At 36.9% G+C, this 18,361-nt stretch overlaps 1 protein-coding gene across 1 annotated transcript in view; it reads left to right on the top strand.

Annotated features, from left to right (window-relative positions):
* Lama2 (laminin subunit alpha 2) overlaps window positions 1-18,361 on the top strand; it is a 564,428-nt gene that overhangs the window by 242,720 nt on the left and 303,347 nt on the right. Inside the window, 3 exon segments of the mRNA XM_051175465.1 lie at window positions 2,813-2,973; window positions 14,527-14,667; window positions 17,805-17,978. Of these exon segments, the coding sequence (XP_051031422.1) occupies window positions 2,813-2,973; window positions 14,527-14,667; window positions 17,805-17,978 (476 nt within the window).

The following is an 18,361-nucleotide window of genomic DNA, read 5'->3' as shown; positions in this document are numbered from 1 at the left end:
ATAGATAAGTTAATCACAATTATCGATAATATTAAGTCACCCACCAAAATTAGTACATTATTCAAAAAGTAATTAGAAATAGAAAAATTGGGAAATTAAATACATAATATTGTGGTAGTTTAGAAGCAAGAAGCAATAGTAATGACATTTTATAAAGAGAAAAACTTAACTTATTCTCCATTTTTATTTCATATTTTTCCTTTTATTGGATACCCAAGGTGGGCTGGAGGTACTGACTGTGGTGAGCCTCTATGTGGGTGATGGGTACTGCACCAGTGTCCTGTGGCAGAACAGCAAGTGCTCTTAACCATGGAGCCATCTCTCCAGCACCAATAATGAGTACTGTTCTGAAGCAAAAATCTAATAAAAATACTTCATTTTGTCTTTATCAATGTAAACTGAATGTTTATGTTTTTAAGTCTATTATATTTTATGGCCCTAGTTAGTATTTATGTAGCAATTTTACCTTTCTACATACCTTCTGGGCATGTACATATGTTCTTTGTGTTTAATAGTTCCAGTCATTTTTCAAAACTCCTGTGTACATTATGTAAACATAATCTTGATACAAATAACATATGCGTGATTTATTCATGTTTAATATTCCTTTTGTTCAGTGACATGATTTCTTATCATGACATATTCTTGCATTTCATTATTCTTCGTCTTCGTGTGATGGAGATCATATTCTATTGATTTGCTCTCATTTTGAACATCTATTTCTTGTATTCATTCATTCAACTTTCTTTTTCTATCTTTATCATTAAAGGCATGAACAAGAGAGAGCAGTCCTCGTGTTATTTCTAAAGAGAAACCCAAAATTTTCTTGTTGCTATATTGTCTTTAACATTTCTCAGTCAAAAGGAAAGGGAAATTATAACACCTTTCATATCCCTCTTCCATGTCCAAAATCTGTTTCTATGAATGCCTTCAGTCTTTTTTTTTTTTTGAAAATTAAAAAATAATTATTAGTTCAATTGGGAATTTAATGCATTGTATTTGTATCATATTCACCCACTACTTCAATCCTACACCCATTTGGCCTTTTCTTTAACATTGCTGTGAGTGTCACTATATAACATTAGCAACATTAACTAGTGAGTAGTCCATCTTTATTTCCAAGGATGTCCCCCATCTATTATGGTGTTCTGGGGCAGGCTTGATTTTGAGCTACCAGATATGTACAAGATGCAGCTTATTCTTCCCAGTGTTGTGTCATAAGTTTTAAACTTTATGGAAAGTACCCCTTGATCATTTTGTTTTTGTTGCTGTTGCTGTTGTTCTGGGTAGCCTTGACAAACAGAAGTTGTAGTCTCTTAAATGTTTCAGTTTTCATCTTTCTATCCTTCATTATTCTTAAATTTCATATGTATTGGTGTGTGTGTGTGTGTGTGTGTGTGTGTGTGTGTGTGTATGTGTGTGTGTGTATACATGTGTGTAAGTAGGTATGTGCCCGTGGTTTGGGGCACGTGTGGGATAAGTTAAATGTCTTTCTTTATAACTATCTTGTTTTTCAAGACAGGTGCTTTCACTAAACCCAGAGTTCATCCATTTGACTACATAGCTGGCCGATCAGCTCCAGGCATCTGCCTATTTCTGCAAGCTCTAATCCTATTCCCCAGTGCTAGGGCTGTAGATACGCACTGTCCCACTCAACTTCTGTGTTCTAATAATCGAAACCCAGATCCTTATGCTTACACGTGTCATTCACTGAACCTCTCTCCAGCCCTTATTCTTTTACTTTTTAAAATACTTTTATGAGTGGCTGTTTTGTGTGTGGACATTTTGTTTGCATGCAAATATATGTACCATGTGAGTGATTGCTATCAGCATAGGCCAGAAGAGCTTGTTGGGTCCCCTGGAACTGGAGTTACAGATAGTTTTGAGTCACCATGTTTTTGTTTGGAACCAAACCTGTCAGAGCAACAAGTGTTCTTAACATCTGACCCATCTTCCCAGCCCCTTTGGAATTTTTATTTAGGCTCTAGATCCTTTGATTTTAGCTTTACTGATGTACACAAGGATGGAAGACCATCTAAACCAACATGAGCAGAGCTCATATGAACTCACAGAGACTGAAGTAGAATGCACAGGATCTGTATGGGTTGGCATTAGGCTTTTTGTGTGTATATTATGACTTAGATTTGTGTTATTATAGTATTCCTGAGTGTGAGAAAAAATGTGTCTCTGATTTTTGTGCCTTCTCTTGAGGCTCTTTTCCTCCTGTTGCTTTGTTTTGTCCAGCTTTGATGTGATAATTTTTGTTTTATCTTATTACATTTTATTTTGTTATATTTTAAAATGAATGAATGAATACCTATCCACTAGGGTAATATTAACAACCTACTGGGAGAGGGAGAATCAGTTTTCTTCAACATAGTGACACTGTGTCTATCAAGCACTCCTGGACAGGCCTCACGTTCAGTTGTAGCTCACTAACATATAATAAACTCCACAGTTTTTGCATGTACCTTTATTTGATTGCAGTTTATATGTGTGTGTGCTTTCTTTTCTTTTTGGGTGTTGTTGCTTTTTGTTTTCTAGGTTTTGCTGTTGTTTTGTTCGTTTGTTGAGAAAGAACCTAAAGTTGAATAAATAGAGAAGGGGTGAGGATCTGAAAGGGCTTGGGAGAAGGTAAAAATGGGAACAAAGTATATTTCAATTTAAAATTGCTTTAAATTTTGAAGTAATAAAAATTAAAAAACTAATTTTGTGATCAGAGTCCAACTTAAAAGTTACTATAATTTAAGACTCTAGAACTAAATTGCGTGTGTCCCTTGAAAGCGCTTATATATAATGCTTCTTCCTTCAGGTTTGAAACCTGGGTCCTGTCACTGCAAAACCGGCTTTGGAGGCATGAACTGTGATCGTTGTGTCAGGGGCTACAGTGGCTACCCAGACTGCCAACCCTGCAACTGCAGTGGCTTAGGAAGTACAAACAAGGACCCTTGTGTGGGGCCCTGTAGCTGCAAGGTACGTTGTTTAATCCAATTATGTCCCATTGTTGAGACAGAGGACATGTATGGGTCTCTGTGGCTGTAACTTAAGTTGTTCAATCTAACTGTGTCCTATTGTTGAGACAGAGGGCAGCTTCTCTTGGCTTCTCTGTTACATCTGCTGCCATTAGGCATGTAAAGTTTTCCTGTGCTTATGACTACCTATTATGTGCACAATACTCCTGTAAGTGTCATTAATGCTAACCAGGTTAACTTCCACACCTGCATTTGTGTAAACTCTTCAAATATATAGACCCACTTAGTGGTCTATGACATTTTATAACAAATGTTTTTTTCTCTAATTATAGAAAATTATATGTATCACTTGAAAAAGTAGTTGTTTCAAATTTGAAAATATATACAATTGCAGGTACTTCTGAAAAAAATTTTGTCAAGGATTTAAAAAAATAATAATCCCCTGATATCTGAGTGGATATAGGTCTTAAAATTCTCACCATATTTAAATTCTTCTGTATAATTACCAAAGAGTAAGAAAGCCTAGTGGAAGTCATTAAAGATTCGTTGTGTTCTCCCATGGGTACTTTCAGAAATGCAATTCCATTTGTTGTAGATAATCAACTAATAGCTCATCATGTTAACACTAAGGGATATTTTACACCTGTAACTTTCACGCACATAGGAAACAGAGGCATGCACAAGCCTGAAATGATAAGACTAATTTACTTCAGCTACACAAGTCCATTCCATGGTGTTCTGATCATTGCATAATTGTATGAACTGAATGCATGAGCAATTTTTTAAAAAAATTGATGGCATGCCACATTATTATGAAAGTAAGACAGTTAAATGAAGACTTTACTAGTCTTTCCCTTTCTTTTCTCATTTATTATGCTTACCTATGAATATATAATAATAATTGGTATAAGTATGTTTAGCTGTAAATGCATAAATATTATAGCATAATGAAAAATGTTTAATATTAAGTATATATTAGGAAAAGCATTTCTGAAATATGCCATATAGTATTGTATATTTTATGTACACTTACTGTATACAGTAACAATAAAATTATATACATATAATGTTTACAAAGCAAGCATGCATTATATTAGAGACTATGTGAACATCTATCTTGAAGCTGGACCACTTACTGCCTACACAGTGAACAGAGAGCCATTGTGAAAGCTCTCATGTATTGGAATACAATAAATTTTCTAAATTTAGTGCATTTCATTCCAGTATTATCTGAAATGAAAACTGCTCTCTAAGACAAGCACTGGACAGAAATGATTGAGTGGCAACTTGCTTCAGGACCTACTCACCCCCCACCCTCACCCCATTCTGAATGCTGTGGTGGGGGATGATGGGTGGGGGGGTGGAGATGAGGGGAGGGAGAAGCAACTCTATAGCCTCTGGTTTTTCTCAAATATTCAGTGAGAAAGATCTTGTTTATGCTCCCTTCCTCTTCCTAAAGTGCTGCAGACATCTCTCATTGTATTGCTTGCTCCAATGCAGGACAGGTAGAGCTAATCTTAAGAACTTCATGAATACAGAAACTCAAGCAGGGGAAAAGATGCGTGTTTAGACACACACCTTTAAAGGAAGGCTGGACATCTACCATAGTTAAGGAAGGACGACAAAGGGGGAAAGAAGGGCAAGCATTATTTCACTAAGTTCTTTGGGTGATAGAACTAGGAAGGTAGACATGAGAGCTCTGGGGATTAGCTGTGCTCACAGGGACGTTCCTGGAGCTGGGTAGACACCAAGTCTGGAGAAGAGTGGCAGTGATCCTAATGAGAAAAATCTAAGCTCACAAGAAAAATGCTACAACACACAGTAATTTAGAAATCATAAATGATATTTAAAAATTAACTAAAGAGCATCATTAACAGCAACATCTTTCAACAGTATGATAGTTTAAGTAGAAAACATCAGCTCTTAAGAAGTCTTGCGATAAAAAATGCTCGGAAAACAAGTTTCACGAGATGCCAGCCCAACTGTAAAAGTATAAAAAAAGTGTACACACATCATGAATGAGTTAGCTACATCAAAAATTATGTCACAACATAATTATATTGTAGTGTCTTATAATGAACTATGTAACAATGTACAGACAACGCACTGTGATGAATTGCCCATCAGCTCTCATTTACAACAGTGATAAACAGCTAAGAATTTAAAACAGCTACGCATACAGTTTAAATCCTGAAAGGAAGAACCACTAGTGCAGAAAGGAGTGAGGTATGCCCTTCTTTTTTAAAGTACGATTTGAAATACTTGTGCCAACTGATAAATATAGTTCAAAATTCTTTATGAGAAGAAAAGTGTTGTTGGATACTTTAAATAAAATGGTAGTTTTTTTTTTATTTCAGTATAAAGTGTGTGTGTAAGCATGGGCATTCTTGTATTGATATAAAAGTAATTGACTTTAACAAGTATTTATAAATAGAATATAACATAGATATAAATAAGTACATAAGTATAAATTGGAAAAATGCATATTAATCAATAAAAGTTTACATTTATATTCCTTTATATTGTTATATAGAAAGAATTTTTTATTATCTTCTTTTTCAAATGCTTTTATTTTTTTGAAGTTTTTATTACATTTATTGACTGCCTGTCTGTGCGTGTGTGTGCGTGCGTGCGTGTGTGTGTGTGTGTGTAGAAGCATAATTCCACAGCACTCCTGTGGACATCACAGAGGATGACTTGCTGGAGTTGGTTCTCTCACTATACCTTGTGAGTCCTAGGGATCAAACTAGGCACCTTATGTGCTGAGTTACCAGGTTGGCTCCTTTGTTATAGTTTTCTTGAGTCAGAGCTATCCATTGAGTACAAAGACATTTTAAAGAACTCCATTATGAAATCTAAGGCCTGGCTTTTTTTTTTTTTTTTTTTTTTTTTTTTTTTTGTTCTTTTATGAATTTTAAGTGACAGAGATTCTAAATGTTATATTGAGATGGACACATGATTTCCAGCTTCTATTATTTCAAACATATAGGTTTGTTAGATAAACATAAGTAAACTAAATACAGTTAAATTCAGGAAATAGATGGGAATTTTAGATGCCACATCAAAGAGGGAAATCTGTTAATGTTGATGTGTTGGGAGAGGGTGAGTCTTAGTTTTAAGATAAAGTCCAATATTCAGAGGAGTTAATACACTTGAACTACCATAGAGGTAGGCAGGAATTTAACTGCTTCTTTTGGGGCTCCCAGAGGTGCTTTCCAAATGTGGGAAGGAGATTACAGCTCCATGATGTAAATTCAGGGAAGCAGTCGGTCTTCTGTATCTCTGAATTCAGGAGAAGAAAAGTTAGTAGTCAATGAGGAATCAAATCCCCAAACCTGTGTGTAATCTATAAAATAGGATTGATCTTATCCTTTCCTTATGATATCCAGAAATAAAATGGGGACTCTCTGATTGTTTCTGTGGGGGCGCTCCTCTGGCCTGTCTTTCTGTCTACACCCTTGCTTGGGGCTTCATCCTCAAGTCTAACCATGTGTAATGAGAACTCTCCTAAGTCACCCTCTTGTGAGTTCCTCATCCTTCCCATCAGAGCAGCCTCATGCAAGCTGCTGGGTAGTTTCAACAAGAATTGTAACTATCCTTAATGTTCTATGTGGGTACCTTTCTCTGGCTTCACCTACTTGTGTTCTGTTTACAAAACCCCATTTGTCCTTGCTGCGTTTGGAATGAAGCCCTGTCCTGCACTGAGATCTTACTTGAATAGTTGCTGGGTAAAAACCTGTCTTTGACCATTTAAACTAACATATGGCTAATCCTTTTAAACAACATTGATTAAACCTCTGTGAGAAATGAAACTCTCATTTTTTTTCATATTTCCCAAGCCCACCACCTGTTATCTAACTCTGGATCAGTTTGTTTAAAGAACATGCACCCCACAAACACTGCTAATTAAGTAATTATCCTCCCATGTGCTAACTTATTTTAATACTAAGACACATTAAAATGAAGGCCTTTATGGGAAAAAAACATATAATTGACTACATAGGCCTTAGAAACTAAACGTGACTACACAACTTCCTAAGCAATTATCATAAAAAATAAAAACAAACAAACAACATAAAATGTCACTGTAGATATTCTCAGTAACTTTGCCAATGGAATTCCCAGTTGACTAACAATCTCAGTTAAACACACACTGTGGAAGTTGGACCTAATGTATAAGGTGGCAGCTTCTTGAGAATGGAAACGGGGAATCTATTGTGACTCTGTTTCTCCAGAGAGAGGCTATACTGAGGAAGCTATCACAAAAAGAAATATGCTGTCAGCTTCACAGCCTCTGACTTGAAGGGGGAAAAAAAAGCTACATAGTAAGGCTTTTCAAATGTAACTACTTCATGGCAAAAGTAGTCCTAAGGAAATAAAGGGCAGCCACCAGGAGTGTTTTGTAGGATAGCTCACAGTATCTTTTAGTTAGGCATTTGACTATGTATAGGCAAGAAGCTATGGGAGTAAAGCAGACAAGCCTCCTGAGGAGATGTGTGTACATTCAGGAGGGACAAAAACATTAATTTTATATGTAAGGCAAGTGTGTCCCTACAGTACAGGTTTCACAGTGAAGATTATGATGATAATGTGACCAAGCATACCCCTAGAGGGTCATGATAATGAAAAATAGCTTGAATAACTTGAGAACACTGGTCTCAAGTAAAGTGACACTTTTTATATCACAACATGGAAAAATGTATTATCTATTATATGGAATATTTACAATAGGAAGTTCATAGGCTGTGATTGGTTCATATTTAAAAGTTAGTATATGCAATTAGAATAACATTGAAAATGAACAGTGAGTGTGTGTTAGAAATACTTATATCTAGAATAAAAGTGTGAAACCTGGAAATTGTACCATTTCATTGGCTTCAGTGTGGAAGCTATCATTAAATATGTAAATTAACAAAATCACTATGGATTCTAAACACTTAAAATAAATTGACAAGAGCTTCCCACTGGAAGTGATGAGAGCTTTAATAAAGTAGACCCTGATTACTTCGATGAAATTAAGAGACATTTAATATTTTTGAAGCATCAAATTATGCTGGTAACTCTTTAAAAGGTGATCAGTATAAAAATGTGATAGAACAAAGAGAAGGGGAAATATCATAATAATTAAAATAATTCTCAATGTTAGAAGCTCAGGATCAGTTCTGCTCCCACCTGTAGTTTCAGGACCAGTAGGAAAAATGGTCTGCCAACCTTAGAATATAACATGTACGAAAAGAACGAAAACAATGGTTTTATCTGTTTATTTCACTAAATAGCCTTTAGTAGGTAACCACACACCACACAAAACAAACAAACAAACAAACAAAAACCAAACAAAAAAACTGTAGAGAACAGTGTTGTGATAGCTTATTTCATGTTAGGAGAAAAGCAGAATGCATCTTCTCTATCAATTCTGTTACTTTTCTGCTTATTTTTCCTCAGAGACTCGGGGACTGTGGTGATAATCTGGTGTCAGCCATGGCCCATGTTCCTTGTACCTGTCTCAGAGCAGGGATTTTTCCCAATGTGTCTTAGGTTATCTGTGCACTTTTGAAGCTGTTTTTTGCCACAATCCTCCTGAGTACATTTTTCTGTTCCCTAGCATACCTGGACTATAGATGATCAGCTATGACTGGGTAAATGAGTCATAGAAGGAAATATTGTGCAGAGCATTTATTAACAATTTGATGTGTAGCAGAGGAAATTAAGTTGTGTTGAGAGCTCTCCTGTAGAGCGGATTGTTCACTGTCACACAAAGTCAAAACATGCAAGTTCCAGATATCAGTTATCAAAGACCTTCCTGTATGAAATGTGGATATAGTAAGGGGCTGACTAGTGGATGGAAGGTTAAGTCATGAGTTTAAAAATAAAACCCAAAAACATAATGTCACAAACTTGCAGGAAGAGTGAAACTCAGGTTACCAAGACCATGTTAGTATGAAGGTGCTAATGATACATATGATTGTGTATCATACACTGTTGAAGTTGAGGGTCCTTTGCCATTGTTAACACACATAAAAGTCCCAGAATCAAATTCTATATTTGAATCCTGCTACATTCATCATATCATTGTGTTTTTCATCAATCATATTAAAAACTATTATTTTTAAAGAAACATTTTCAACTGTTAGATGTGTTGTCACATGCTTTTCCTGAGGAGTTTGGTAAAGGAAGGAGAACCTAATAAGTTTAGTTTTCCCCCCACTGAGGTGTCTAGAAAGTAGAGTTCTGTGAACTAAACACAGTTTCTCTGACTCTGCCCTTTTTTGCCAAATTCAAAAGGCGCTGCTAGTAGCAGTTTTAGTTACTCTTGCTGTTATCATGATCAAATAGACAATAAGAAGCAGCTTGATGGAGGGAGGGTTTACTATGACTTAACTGTCCAGCAGGTCAAGGAGACACAGTCCTTCGTGGCGTGGATGGAACAAGAGAATAAGGTGGCTGTAGTCAGGGAAAACAGAATGAACAGGAAATGACTAGATGATCAAACCTCAGGGTCTGTCCCAGTGATGTACTTCTAGCAAGGAGCAGGCTCCTGAAGGTTCGACAAGTTTCTAGAATAGGACTGTCCTATGGAAAGCAAGAGCTAAGTGCTTGAGTCTATAGGTGCACTTCAGACTCAAACAACAAGAGAGACCATCACAGTATGAACATAAGTAGGTCCTATATTCACCACCCTTTCTATTTAGTTGTGTGTTAACATTTGTCTCTGGTTGAACCTGGTGAATTCAGTGTCTTGGAGTTTTGGATGTAATGAGTGCACTTCAATCTCATTGAACATTAACATGAAAGTTCGTGGTAAAGATGACTAATGAATCAGATGACACCCAGAACCAGGGGAGACTCGCAGAGCACTGCTTTCCACAGTGACCTGTAAGCATCTGCAGACAAACTGGAGATAAAGTACAGAAATAGCTGGATTGGTTACATCTAGGTATTTCCCTTATTTGAACAGGGTCTGACCAGTTAGCAGACACCGATTAGCTGAAGTTCAGGTGCCTGAGACTGTAAAACTCATTGGTTGCAACATTATGCTCTAAATTAGGTCTTTGCCTTGTTGACATATTGGTAAATTGCAATTTATTATGAATAATCTGAAGGTTTAACTTGAGAACAGAAACCAGACCTAAAATACTTTAGTTCAGATAATAGTTAAACAAGACAAAAGTAGCCATTCGATGACATGTTCTTCTTGGTCTTTAAATGCTTCATATGTTCCTATATTCACTAGGTTGGTGTTTGGGGGTCCCTGGAGACCACATCAGTTTCAGTGACTTCTTGGAAGGACTTTCAGAATTTGTAAAAAATGTTATATTCATGGTATGTTTTATTACATGAACAGTTTCAAATGAAAATTACTGAAGGCAGAAGATGTACAGTGAAGAGCCCAGGAGAAACAAAGCACAGGATGTCAGTCATCCCCGCCAAGTGGAAGCATGCAGAATGCTAAATTTCTCTCTGTGTGTGACAAGAAGAAAGTAATGCTAAGGGAACTCACTCGAGTCATGTGTCCAGGGTCTTGTCAAAGAGAGTTATGCCTGTATGGAATACTCACGTGACAAATGTTTATTTCATCTGCAATATCCACAAAATCTTACTAATAAAGCATGGTTTGGGAGCCTCCAGAGGAGTGGGATAAGACACTTAGTTGAGTATTAGTATAAAGTAGCTAATGGAAACCTAGTTCACACATATACACAATGATTTAGAAGGCTGTGTCAATTATCTTTTTGTTAGTTCCCCATAACACTGTGATTGTCAGTCTGTGGGTCATAAAAAACTCCATTTGAAAACATCTATCTCCAAAAATATTTAAATTATGATTCATAACAGTAGCAAAATTAGTTACAAAGTAGCAATGAAAATAATTTTATGATGGGGGTCACCACCCACATGAGGAAGTATATTAAATGTCACTGCATTGGGAAGGTTGACAGCCACTGCTCTAACATAACATTCATTGTTAGATGATCTACCTGCTGAGTTAACCCATTCCTGTACTAAATAGTAGTGAAAGGCTTCTGTGTTCCACTGTCTCAAGTCTCATACGTACTTTACTTACTACTGTCAACTCAAGTGCCTCAGTTATAAATCTGTGAATTCATCTCCTGCTTAGCTCACATTATCTCCTATTTCTTAAGAGAAGAGGTCCTGTCTCTTAGAATACCCTTAAATGCCAGTTATTTAACAGTAAGCCCTGGATTGTAAGTACCAAATGAAGCTCTCACCATATAGGAAGTTTTCAGTGAGTTTATTTTAGAAGAATTAATGACACATGAAACTTTCCTCATATTAAATATTATTTTAACCATCTTTGTTAACATAGATGTCTCCCTACATCTAATCACAAGTTTAAGTTTTTTGAAACCATGCTTCAAGTTTTATTTGCAATTCCTTTCCCATCATAAAGCCTTCACACTAAGAATATGTGTCTCCCTAAGTATGTTCTCATAAGTTAATTTGCTTCGGAGATGCACTGACCATGCTCCACCTTGCAGTAAAGTTGACTTGAGATGTATCCTTTCATCTAGATAGACAGTGGCTTTTAAGAACAGAGACCTTGACTCTACTCTCTAATTTTACAGTACCTAGAATTCCCACTTTAATGTCCTGCTTCAAGTTATTAGATTAAACCAAATATGCAGTGATTTATTCATAATTTTTTTTCTCAAGGTCGCATTACAAGGCTAAAGTGGAGCTAAGGAATATGTAGCTAATATCTAAAATTTGCTGATTGTTTAGCTCAGTCCTAATCTCAGAAAAGTGGCATTATTTGCTTTCAATTTAGAGAAAATGAAAAGTAGAGCTCAGAAGAACAGAGTGTTCAGAACAGCTGAACTGTGTTCTCAACGGAAAAAGCTAAATTATAATTATAATTTCGTCTTTCCTGCCTGTGCTCCCTTTTGAAGATGCTCTTGCCTGCTTTGGGGATTTCTTTGTCCCTATAGGTCCAAGAGTAGGTTGACTACTTTTGCAGACATCTATAGTGGTAACATATTTGAAATCAGCCTAGAAAATTTAGAACTGGTGAGAATGTTAGTAACCACACTTCAATTTTAGTTACATATTGACTCTAAATATGAAGTCATGAAATGGCACTGTAGGCATGTCATTCTATTAAGGATCCCAGCAATGCACAAATAGTTGGAGTTGTGAATGAGTCATGGATATTAAGAGCCAAAAATCAAAGTAAATTCTCTCAGCTTTATGAAGAACCTCTTTGCTTGTCTTTCAAATTTCTCCTTTTGGGGAGGCCCACTTTCTCTCTTCTGTTTTTATATTTTACCACCCTATCTTCTCAGATTGGGCTCACTCAAACATATTTGTGTATGTGTGTGAATGTATGTGTAGGTTTGTCTATGTGAACTTTCATATGGAGGCCAGATAAATCTATGTTAGGAGTATTCCTTTATTTTACTCCCCTTTTATATTTTGAGGCATGGTGTTTCACTGAATTTAGAGATTGCTGATTCAGCTTAGATTGGCTATTCCAGAAGCCTGACATCCTTCCTGACTCTGGCTCCCCAGTACTGGGATTACAGGCTCACACTGTGCACCCAGGATCCTAGTGCTTTGCTTATCCTTTCTCTGTTGTTGCCTTTTGTTTGCTTGCTTTGTTGTTAACTTGAATGGTGGTGCTAAAACTCAGGTCTTTGTGCAAGCACTTTGCCAACTGGACCTAGCCTCTTAATATAGTTTTAATAAGCAGCCCAGTGTGCATAACACTTCTGTATACATAAAAAATACTGTCACCAAGCAATTTGTTTAACCTTAATAGAATTGTATGAAGCCATTTCTCAACATTGTCCAGGAAACTTGTTGTTTTCTGGAAATATGCACACTAGGAGCTTTCTGTTGTGTGATATATGATAATACTCAACCCCAAGTTTGTGTTTGTATCAATTAAATGAAATCAAGCTTGGGTCAGGAGGTGAAGCTAGCAGCTAGTTGATAGAAATTAATCATAGAGAGAAAATGGGCATTTGGAAGATGGATAGAGAAAACCACAGAAGTAGTAGGGAGGAACTTGGAGTGTGGTGGTCTTATTTTGGTTTGGAGGAGCAGAAGGACACTACTTTTGGAGACACTGGAAACAAAAATAAATAAAAAACCCATGGACCACTACTTTGAATCCTCAATTATTGACTAAAATATCAGTAGATTCAGATGCAGCTGCTGTGCTGGAATTCAATCAACAGGTTTCTACCTCTGACTAAATACTATTGTATTTGCAAAGAATAGTCTTTGTAAGCCTAGATATGGTTTCATGGTTATAATAAGGCAGTGCATTTGAGGCTATGGAAATAGTGGAATAAGCTCTCTAGGAAATGGAAAACTCTACAATGAGGCAAAAGGAGAAGGCAAGAGATAGGGGGATAAGGAGTACATGCTTAAGGACACTGGAGATCTGTTTCCTGCAGAGGCGGTCTTCATTTGGAGGCAGTAATCAGGATTAACCACTGCTTAAATGGAGAGATTGCACCCGACCCAGGCTTTCTATGCTGTGAGCACACAATGTAGCCTCACCTAGAAGCAAAGACACTTTTGTGTACTGGAACTAGGACTAATAAAGATAATCTGAAGAACAGTTACTAAATAGGAATAGATTTTCTCCACAATATTACTATATAAATAACCTGCTAGGCCAGGAAGCACTGTAAAAAAATGAGCAGGAAACAAGTTTCCCTCTTTTCTAGGTATCTATACATGTTTGCCCCAAATCCTCCACATCTAAAATTTGTATGTTTGCCTCAAAGGCATGCATTTTTACTCTGTAATATGAAGGTATTTGACAATTTTTGTATAATAGAAATGTTTTAATTTTATAACATGTTTGAAGATGAAGTTTCTAACACAGAATGGCAAGCTTAATTCTGGCTCCACATTCTTCAGACTAACACATTTTTGATTTGCCATACTTCATCTACATTCTTAATAAAGATCACAATAAGTAATGTTAAGTACACTACTTAGCGTTCAGTAAACCCCACAATAGGCACAGGCTGTGAGGTTAGAGCAATAGACTGTAACGAGTACGAGTTTTTCCGCCTGCCGCTGCTGGTCTTGTTCCGCCGCCGCACCAGCCCCAAATAATGCACAGAGACTCTGTATTTGATATTATGCTGTTGGCCCAGTTACTTGTTTCTTATTGGCTAGCTTTGTCTTAATTATTAACCCATTTCTGTGTATTTCCACGTGGTCTTACCGAGAGCAGAGGAATGGTGGTTCTGTTCTCTCCAGGCTCTCCATCCTGACTCCTCCTCCCTACTTCCTAATTCCTTCTTGCCTCCTAGTCCCTCCTATCTTCCTTTCCTATTGGCCAACAGTGCCTTACTCATTAACCAGTATGAGAAACATATACAGAATGACATCTCCCATCAATAGACCTTAACAGGAAACTTTAAAGCAGTTGTTTTCCACTACACTGCTGTGCCTTCAAAATAGGCGAGAAGGTAAAATGAGGACGACAGTCATGTTTTCCTTCTGCAGGCATAGATCCAACTCTTCCTTTGAAGAAGGCCTCTGTTGATAACACACCTCTCTACATTTGCAGGAGAATGTTGAAGGTGAAGACTGTAGCCGTTGCAAATCTGGCTTCTTCAACTTACAAGAGGACAATTCGAAAGGCTGTGATGAGTGCTTTTGTTCTGGAGTTTCAAACAGATGTCAGAGTTCCTACTGGACCTATGGCAATGTAAGGATGCTCCCTGTCCTCTGTATGCCTCCTCCCTGCCATTTCTGCTGGTTTTGGTCTTTTGTAAGAAAGTAAGAAAAAAAAAAGCACCCTAAAACAAAACAAAACCAACAAAACAACAACGCAAAACCTTAGATACAACTTTCACTTGTCCAGAAAGAGAGTGTAAGGAAATTTCTTCAAATGTTCTTTCTGTACTTTGACTCAAAGCCTTTCAGATTGTATCTGTGGCATAGAGAGATGACTCAGAGCTTGTTGTTTTTGAAGAGTTCTAGAGTTTGGTTCCCTGTACCCACAGGTAGTTCACAAATGCCTGTAACTCTATCTCTACAGGATCTGATGTCTTCTTTTGGCCTCTATGGATATCAATACTTGTACACATACCTTACACACACACACACACACACACACACACACCCACACACACACACACACACACACACACACACACAGAGAGAGAGAGAGAGAGAGAGAGAGAAGAGAGAGAGATACACAACTAAACTAATCTTTATTAACATTTTTGTAAGTGTATATACTGAGACCTCTCTGAAGAGGTTACAACCCCTGTCGGGTCCCATATGTGAAAACATAATGAAAATCGTGTTGTTTTTATCCCAAGCACAAGATGTATGAGAGGAAACATAAGATCACAATACTAAATATTGTATTTTCATTCACCAATATGATCTACATGTTACTTAAGAAAACCTTCCTTGTCAGCTCTTCAACAATATCTGACACTGTCTTTTTCTAAACCAAACCACATATTACATGCCTACCCACATTATCTACCATGCTCCCCATTCCTGTCTCAGGGAGCTATTTTTCCTCTGGAGAAATTATGTGGGAGGAAAATGGGATCTTTGGGAACTGCCACAGTCACCTTGCTGGACTTTGAGTGGAGAGCATATAGAAAGCAGGCTGGAAGAAGAGACATTCAGAGTGAATGAAAGAATGGATTGAAGAGAGACCACTGAGACACTGTGGTTTTCTACCTGGATACTTATTAACCGATTGTGAACAGCAGAGTGCCATGTCAGATCGAGGTTTTGCAGACTGATATTTTAAGAAGCTATCTCCTAAGCACTCCTTCCAACTCCAATCTGCAAATTAATCCAGGGCACAGTCATGAAATATTGTTCTGTCTATTTAGTTTTTAAGTCAAGTTTGAAATGAGAGGTTTCTGACTGTACTCTTGTGCCTGAGTGTGAATCTCTAGATACTTATCCAATGTATTGATTTCAAAGGAATAATAACAAATGGTCTCCAAGCCTAACGTCTTCATTTTGTTTACAGAGTCATGTTTAACAGTTCCTGACAACTCCACTGATGAATTTATGTTTCATGGTTTGCTAAGGGATAGGGAACAGGTAGCACTCAAGTCTTGGTCTTCAGAACCTAGATCCACAATCCCACTCAGATGTCTCAAAACACCTGAAGGACAGCTAAAGTTAGAAGAGGGGACAGATGTCAGTATTTACTATTGTCTACTTAGTCAATGCCCTTTGACCTTGTTTGGTCTTTTCTTTTGACCAAAGCAATCATAGACATCCCAAAGTTTTAAAGATGAACAGTAATCAAATAATCTCTACACTAAAAAAAGAAAATTAGAAGTTATATTTAGCCTGTGCAGTCAGCCTTATCACTCTTGCTGCTGTCAGACACTTGTAACACAAACTATATCTCTGGTAATAGTATTCTGAAACTGGTAGTCCCTGTGGAGATTAACCTTGGTTATCAGCTTGACTAGACTGAGGGTTGAGTAGGACTTTGGTAAAGTACTGCTTTGCATGTAGGTGAAGATGTCTGGATTATACAGACTCTCATCCAATGATTGTTTACCTTACTGATAGATGAATATGTTGAATAGACTATTGGGAGATGATAGAAATATTGTAAATGGGGTCTGGTAAGAGGAAGTAAGTCCAAGGGGTATGCTTTGGGAAGGGACATCAGGCCATGGATTCTTCTCTATTCTTTACCCACTAGCCATCTTGAGTCAAATGGCTCTTTACCACAATTTGACCACAGTGATAGACAAATCTTTTGGAACAAAGAAGTAAAATAAACCCTTCCTACCTTAAGTTGTTGATATTAGTCATTTGGTAACAGTGATAATAAAACTCATACAACCATTGTGTCTTGCCCATAGCCTTACACCTCAGGAAATGCTGCTTTGTCTTAACTAGACAGAATAGCTTCAATTTTTAGTGAGAATGTACACCTGACCTTGACTGGGCTATAACACTGTAAAGCAAATCATTACTCATCTTTTATTCCTCCTTTAAAGTGATTTCCTTTTCTGGGCCAGACTATAAGAGTACCTCTGATCCTATGGAAAAGAACATATACAGTTGTGGGATATGTTGTCATGGCAACATTTACTGGATTCAAATGACCTGGAACCTCAAAACAGAAAATTTATAAAATGGGAAGAATTGAAATACTGAATGAAACACTCCCTTTCAGGTCTTGTATGTATGACTTCCTTTCTTCCTAGGCATTATGAATATATATGCAACACTTGTGAGATATTAGGCTTCATAAAACAGTACTAAATACTGCTGAAGTGAAACATGTACAAATACAATTATTTGATAAATTATATGATAATATAATATAACCATTGTGTAAGTTAGAATGAATTTCTATTTTTTGTTAAGTTAATAAAGTTTGCCATGCAAACATGAGAGGCTGAATTTAAATCTCTAGGACTCACATAAATAGCCAGGTACTGTGGAGCATAGCAATAACACCAGAACTCAAGGCACAGAGTTGAGAGGATCCTGGCTTGAAGGCCAGTCTAACCAATTCAGCACCAGGGAGACTGAGAGACCATGGCTCAAAAACTGAAAGGTAGAAAGCAATTGAGGAAGATAGTAGGTGTTAATCTCTGACTGCTACCACATACACTCACACATGTACCTGCGTGCACATATGTACAGACACATCTGCCATACATGTGTGTTCACACACATACATAAACACACACAATACTTAGAATCACATTTTAAGGAACAGTAAAAGCATTATTACATAGCCCTGTCAAGATTCTCAAAAACATCAATTAAAAGATAAACAACAGATTCTATGTGAGTTTGGATTTTGTAACCAGTGATGGTTATGTTTTCTTTAAGATTCAAGATATGCGAGGCTGGTATCTCACAGACATCTCCGGCCGCATTCAGGTAGTTCCCCAGCTTGATAACCTAGAATCACCTGAGAAGATCAGCATCAGTAACTCTGAGGCCCGGCGATCCCTCCTGGATGGTTACTATTGGAGTGCACCACCTCCATATCTGGGAAACAAAGTAAGTCCATTTGTGACATCCTTCTTGAAACTCTATTTTAACTGACCTATCTAGAAGGTGAGTTTTAATTAATATATTTTTTAATTGGAATTGAACACTTACTGTAATAGATTTCCAGAAGCAGCTTAATGAGATAAGTTGGGCATTCTCCATGTGACATGACTGATAAAAAGTAGGCGATAGCAAAGGATTATGGTAGCCTTAGATTTTCACATAGGTTCTAGGTAAAATATTTGATTGAGTGAATATTAATAAAATCCCTTTTGGAAAACATATTTTAGATATTGGAGTAAACTATGATGCATATATTTAAATATAATTGCTTTTACAGTAGTCTAGTGTGGCATTATTTACAAAGTTCTGTTGTCAATTTATTTCAAAAT

This window comes from Phodopus roborovskii, unplaced genomic scaffold (genome assembly GCF_943737965.1).
Source record: "Phodopus roborovskii unplaced genomic scaffold, PHOROB, whole genome shotgun sequence".
Lineage (NCBI taxonomy): Eukaryota > Metazoa > Chordata > Mammalia > Rodentia > Cricetidae > Phodopus > Phodopus roborovskii.
Note: the sequence above shows the minus strand (reverse complement) of the source record. Positions and strands in the feature narration are given on the sequence as shown.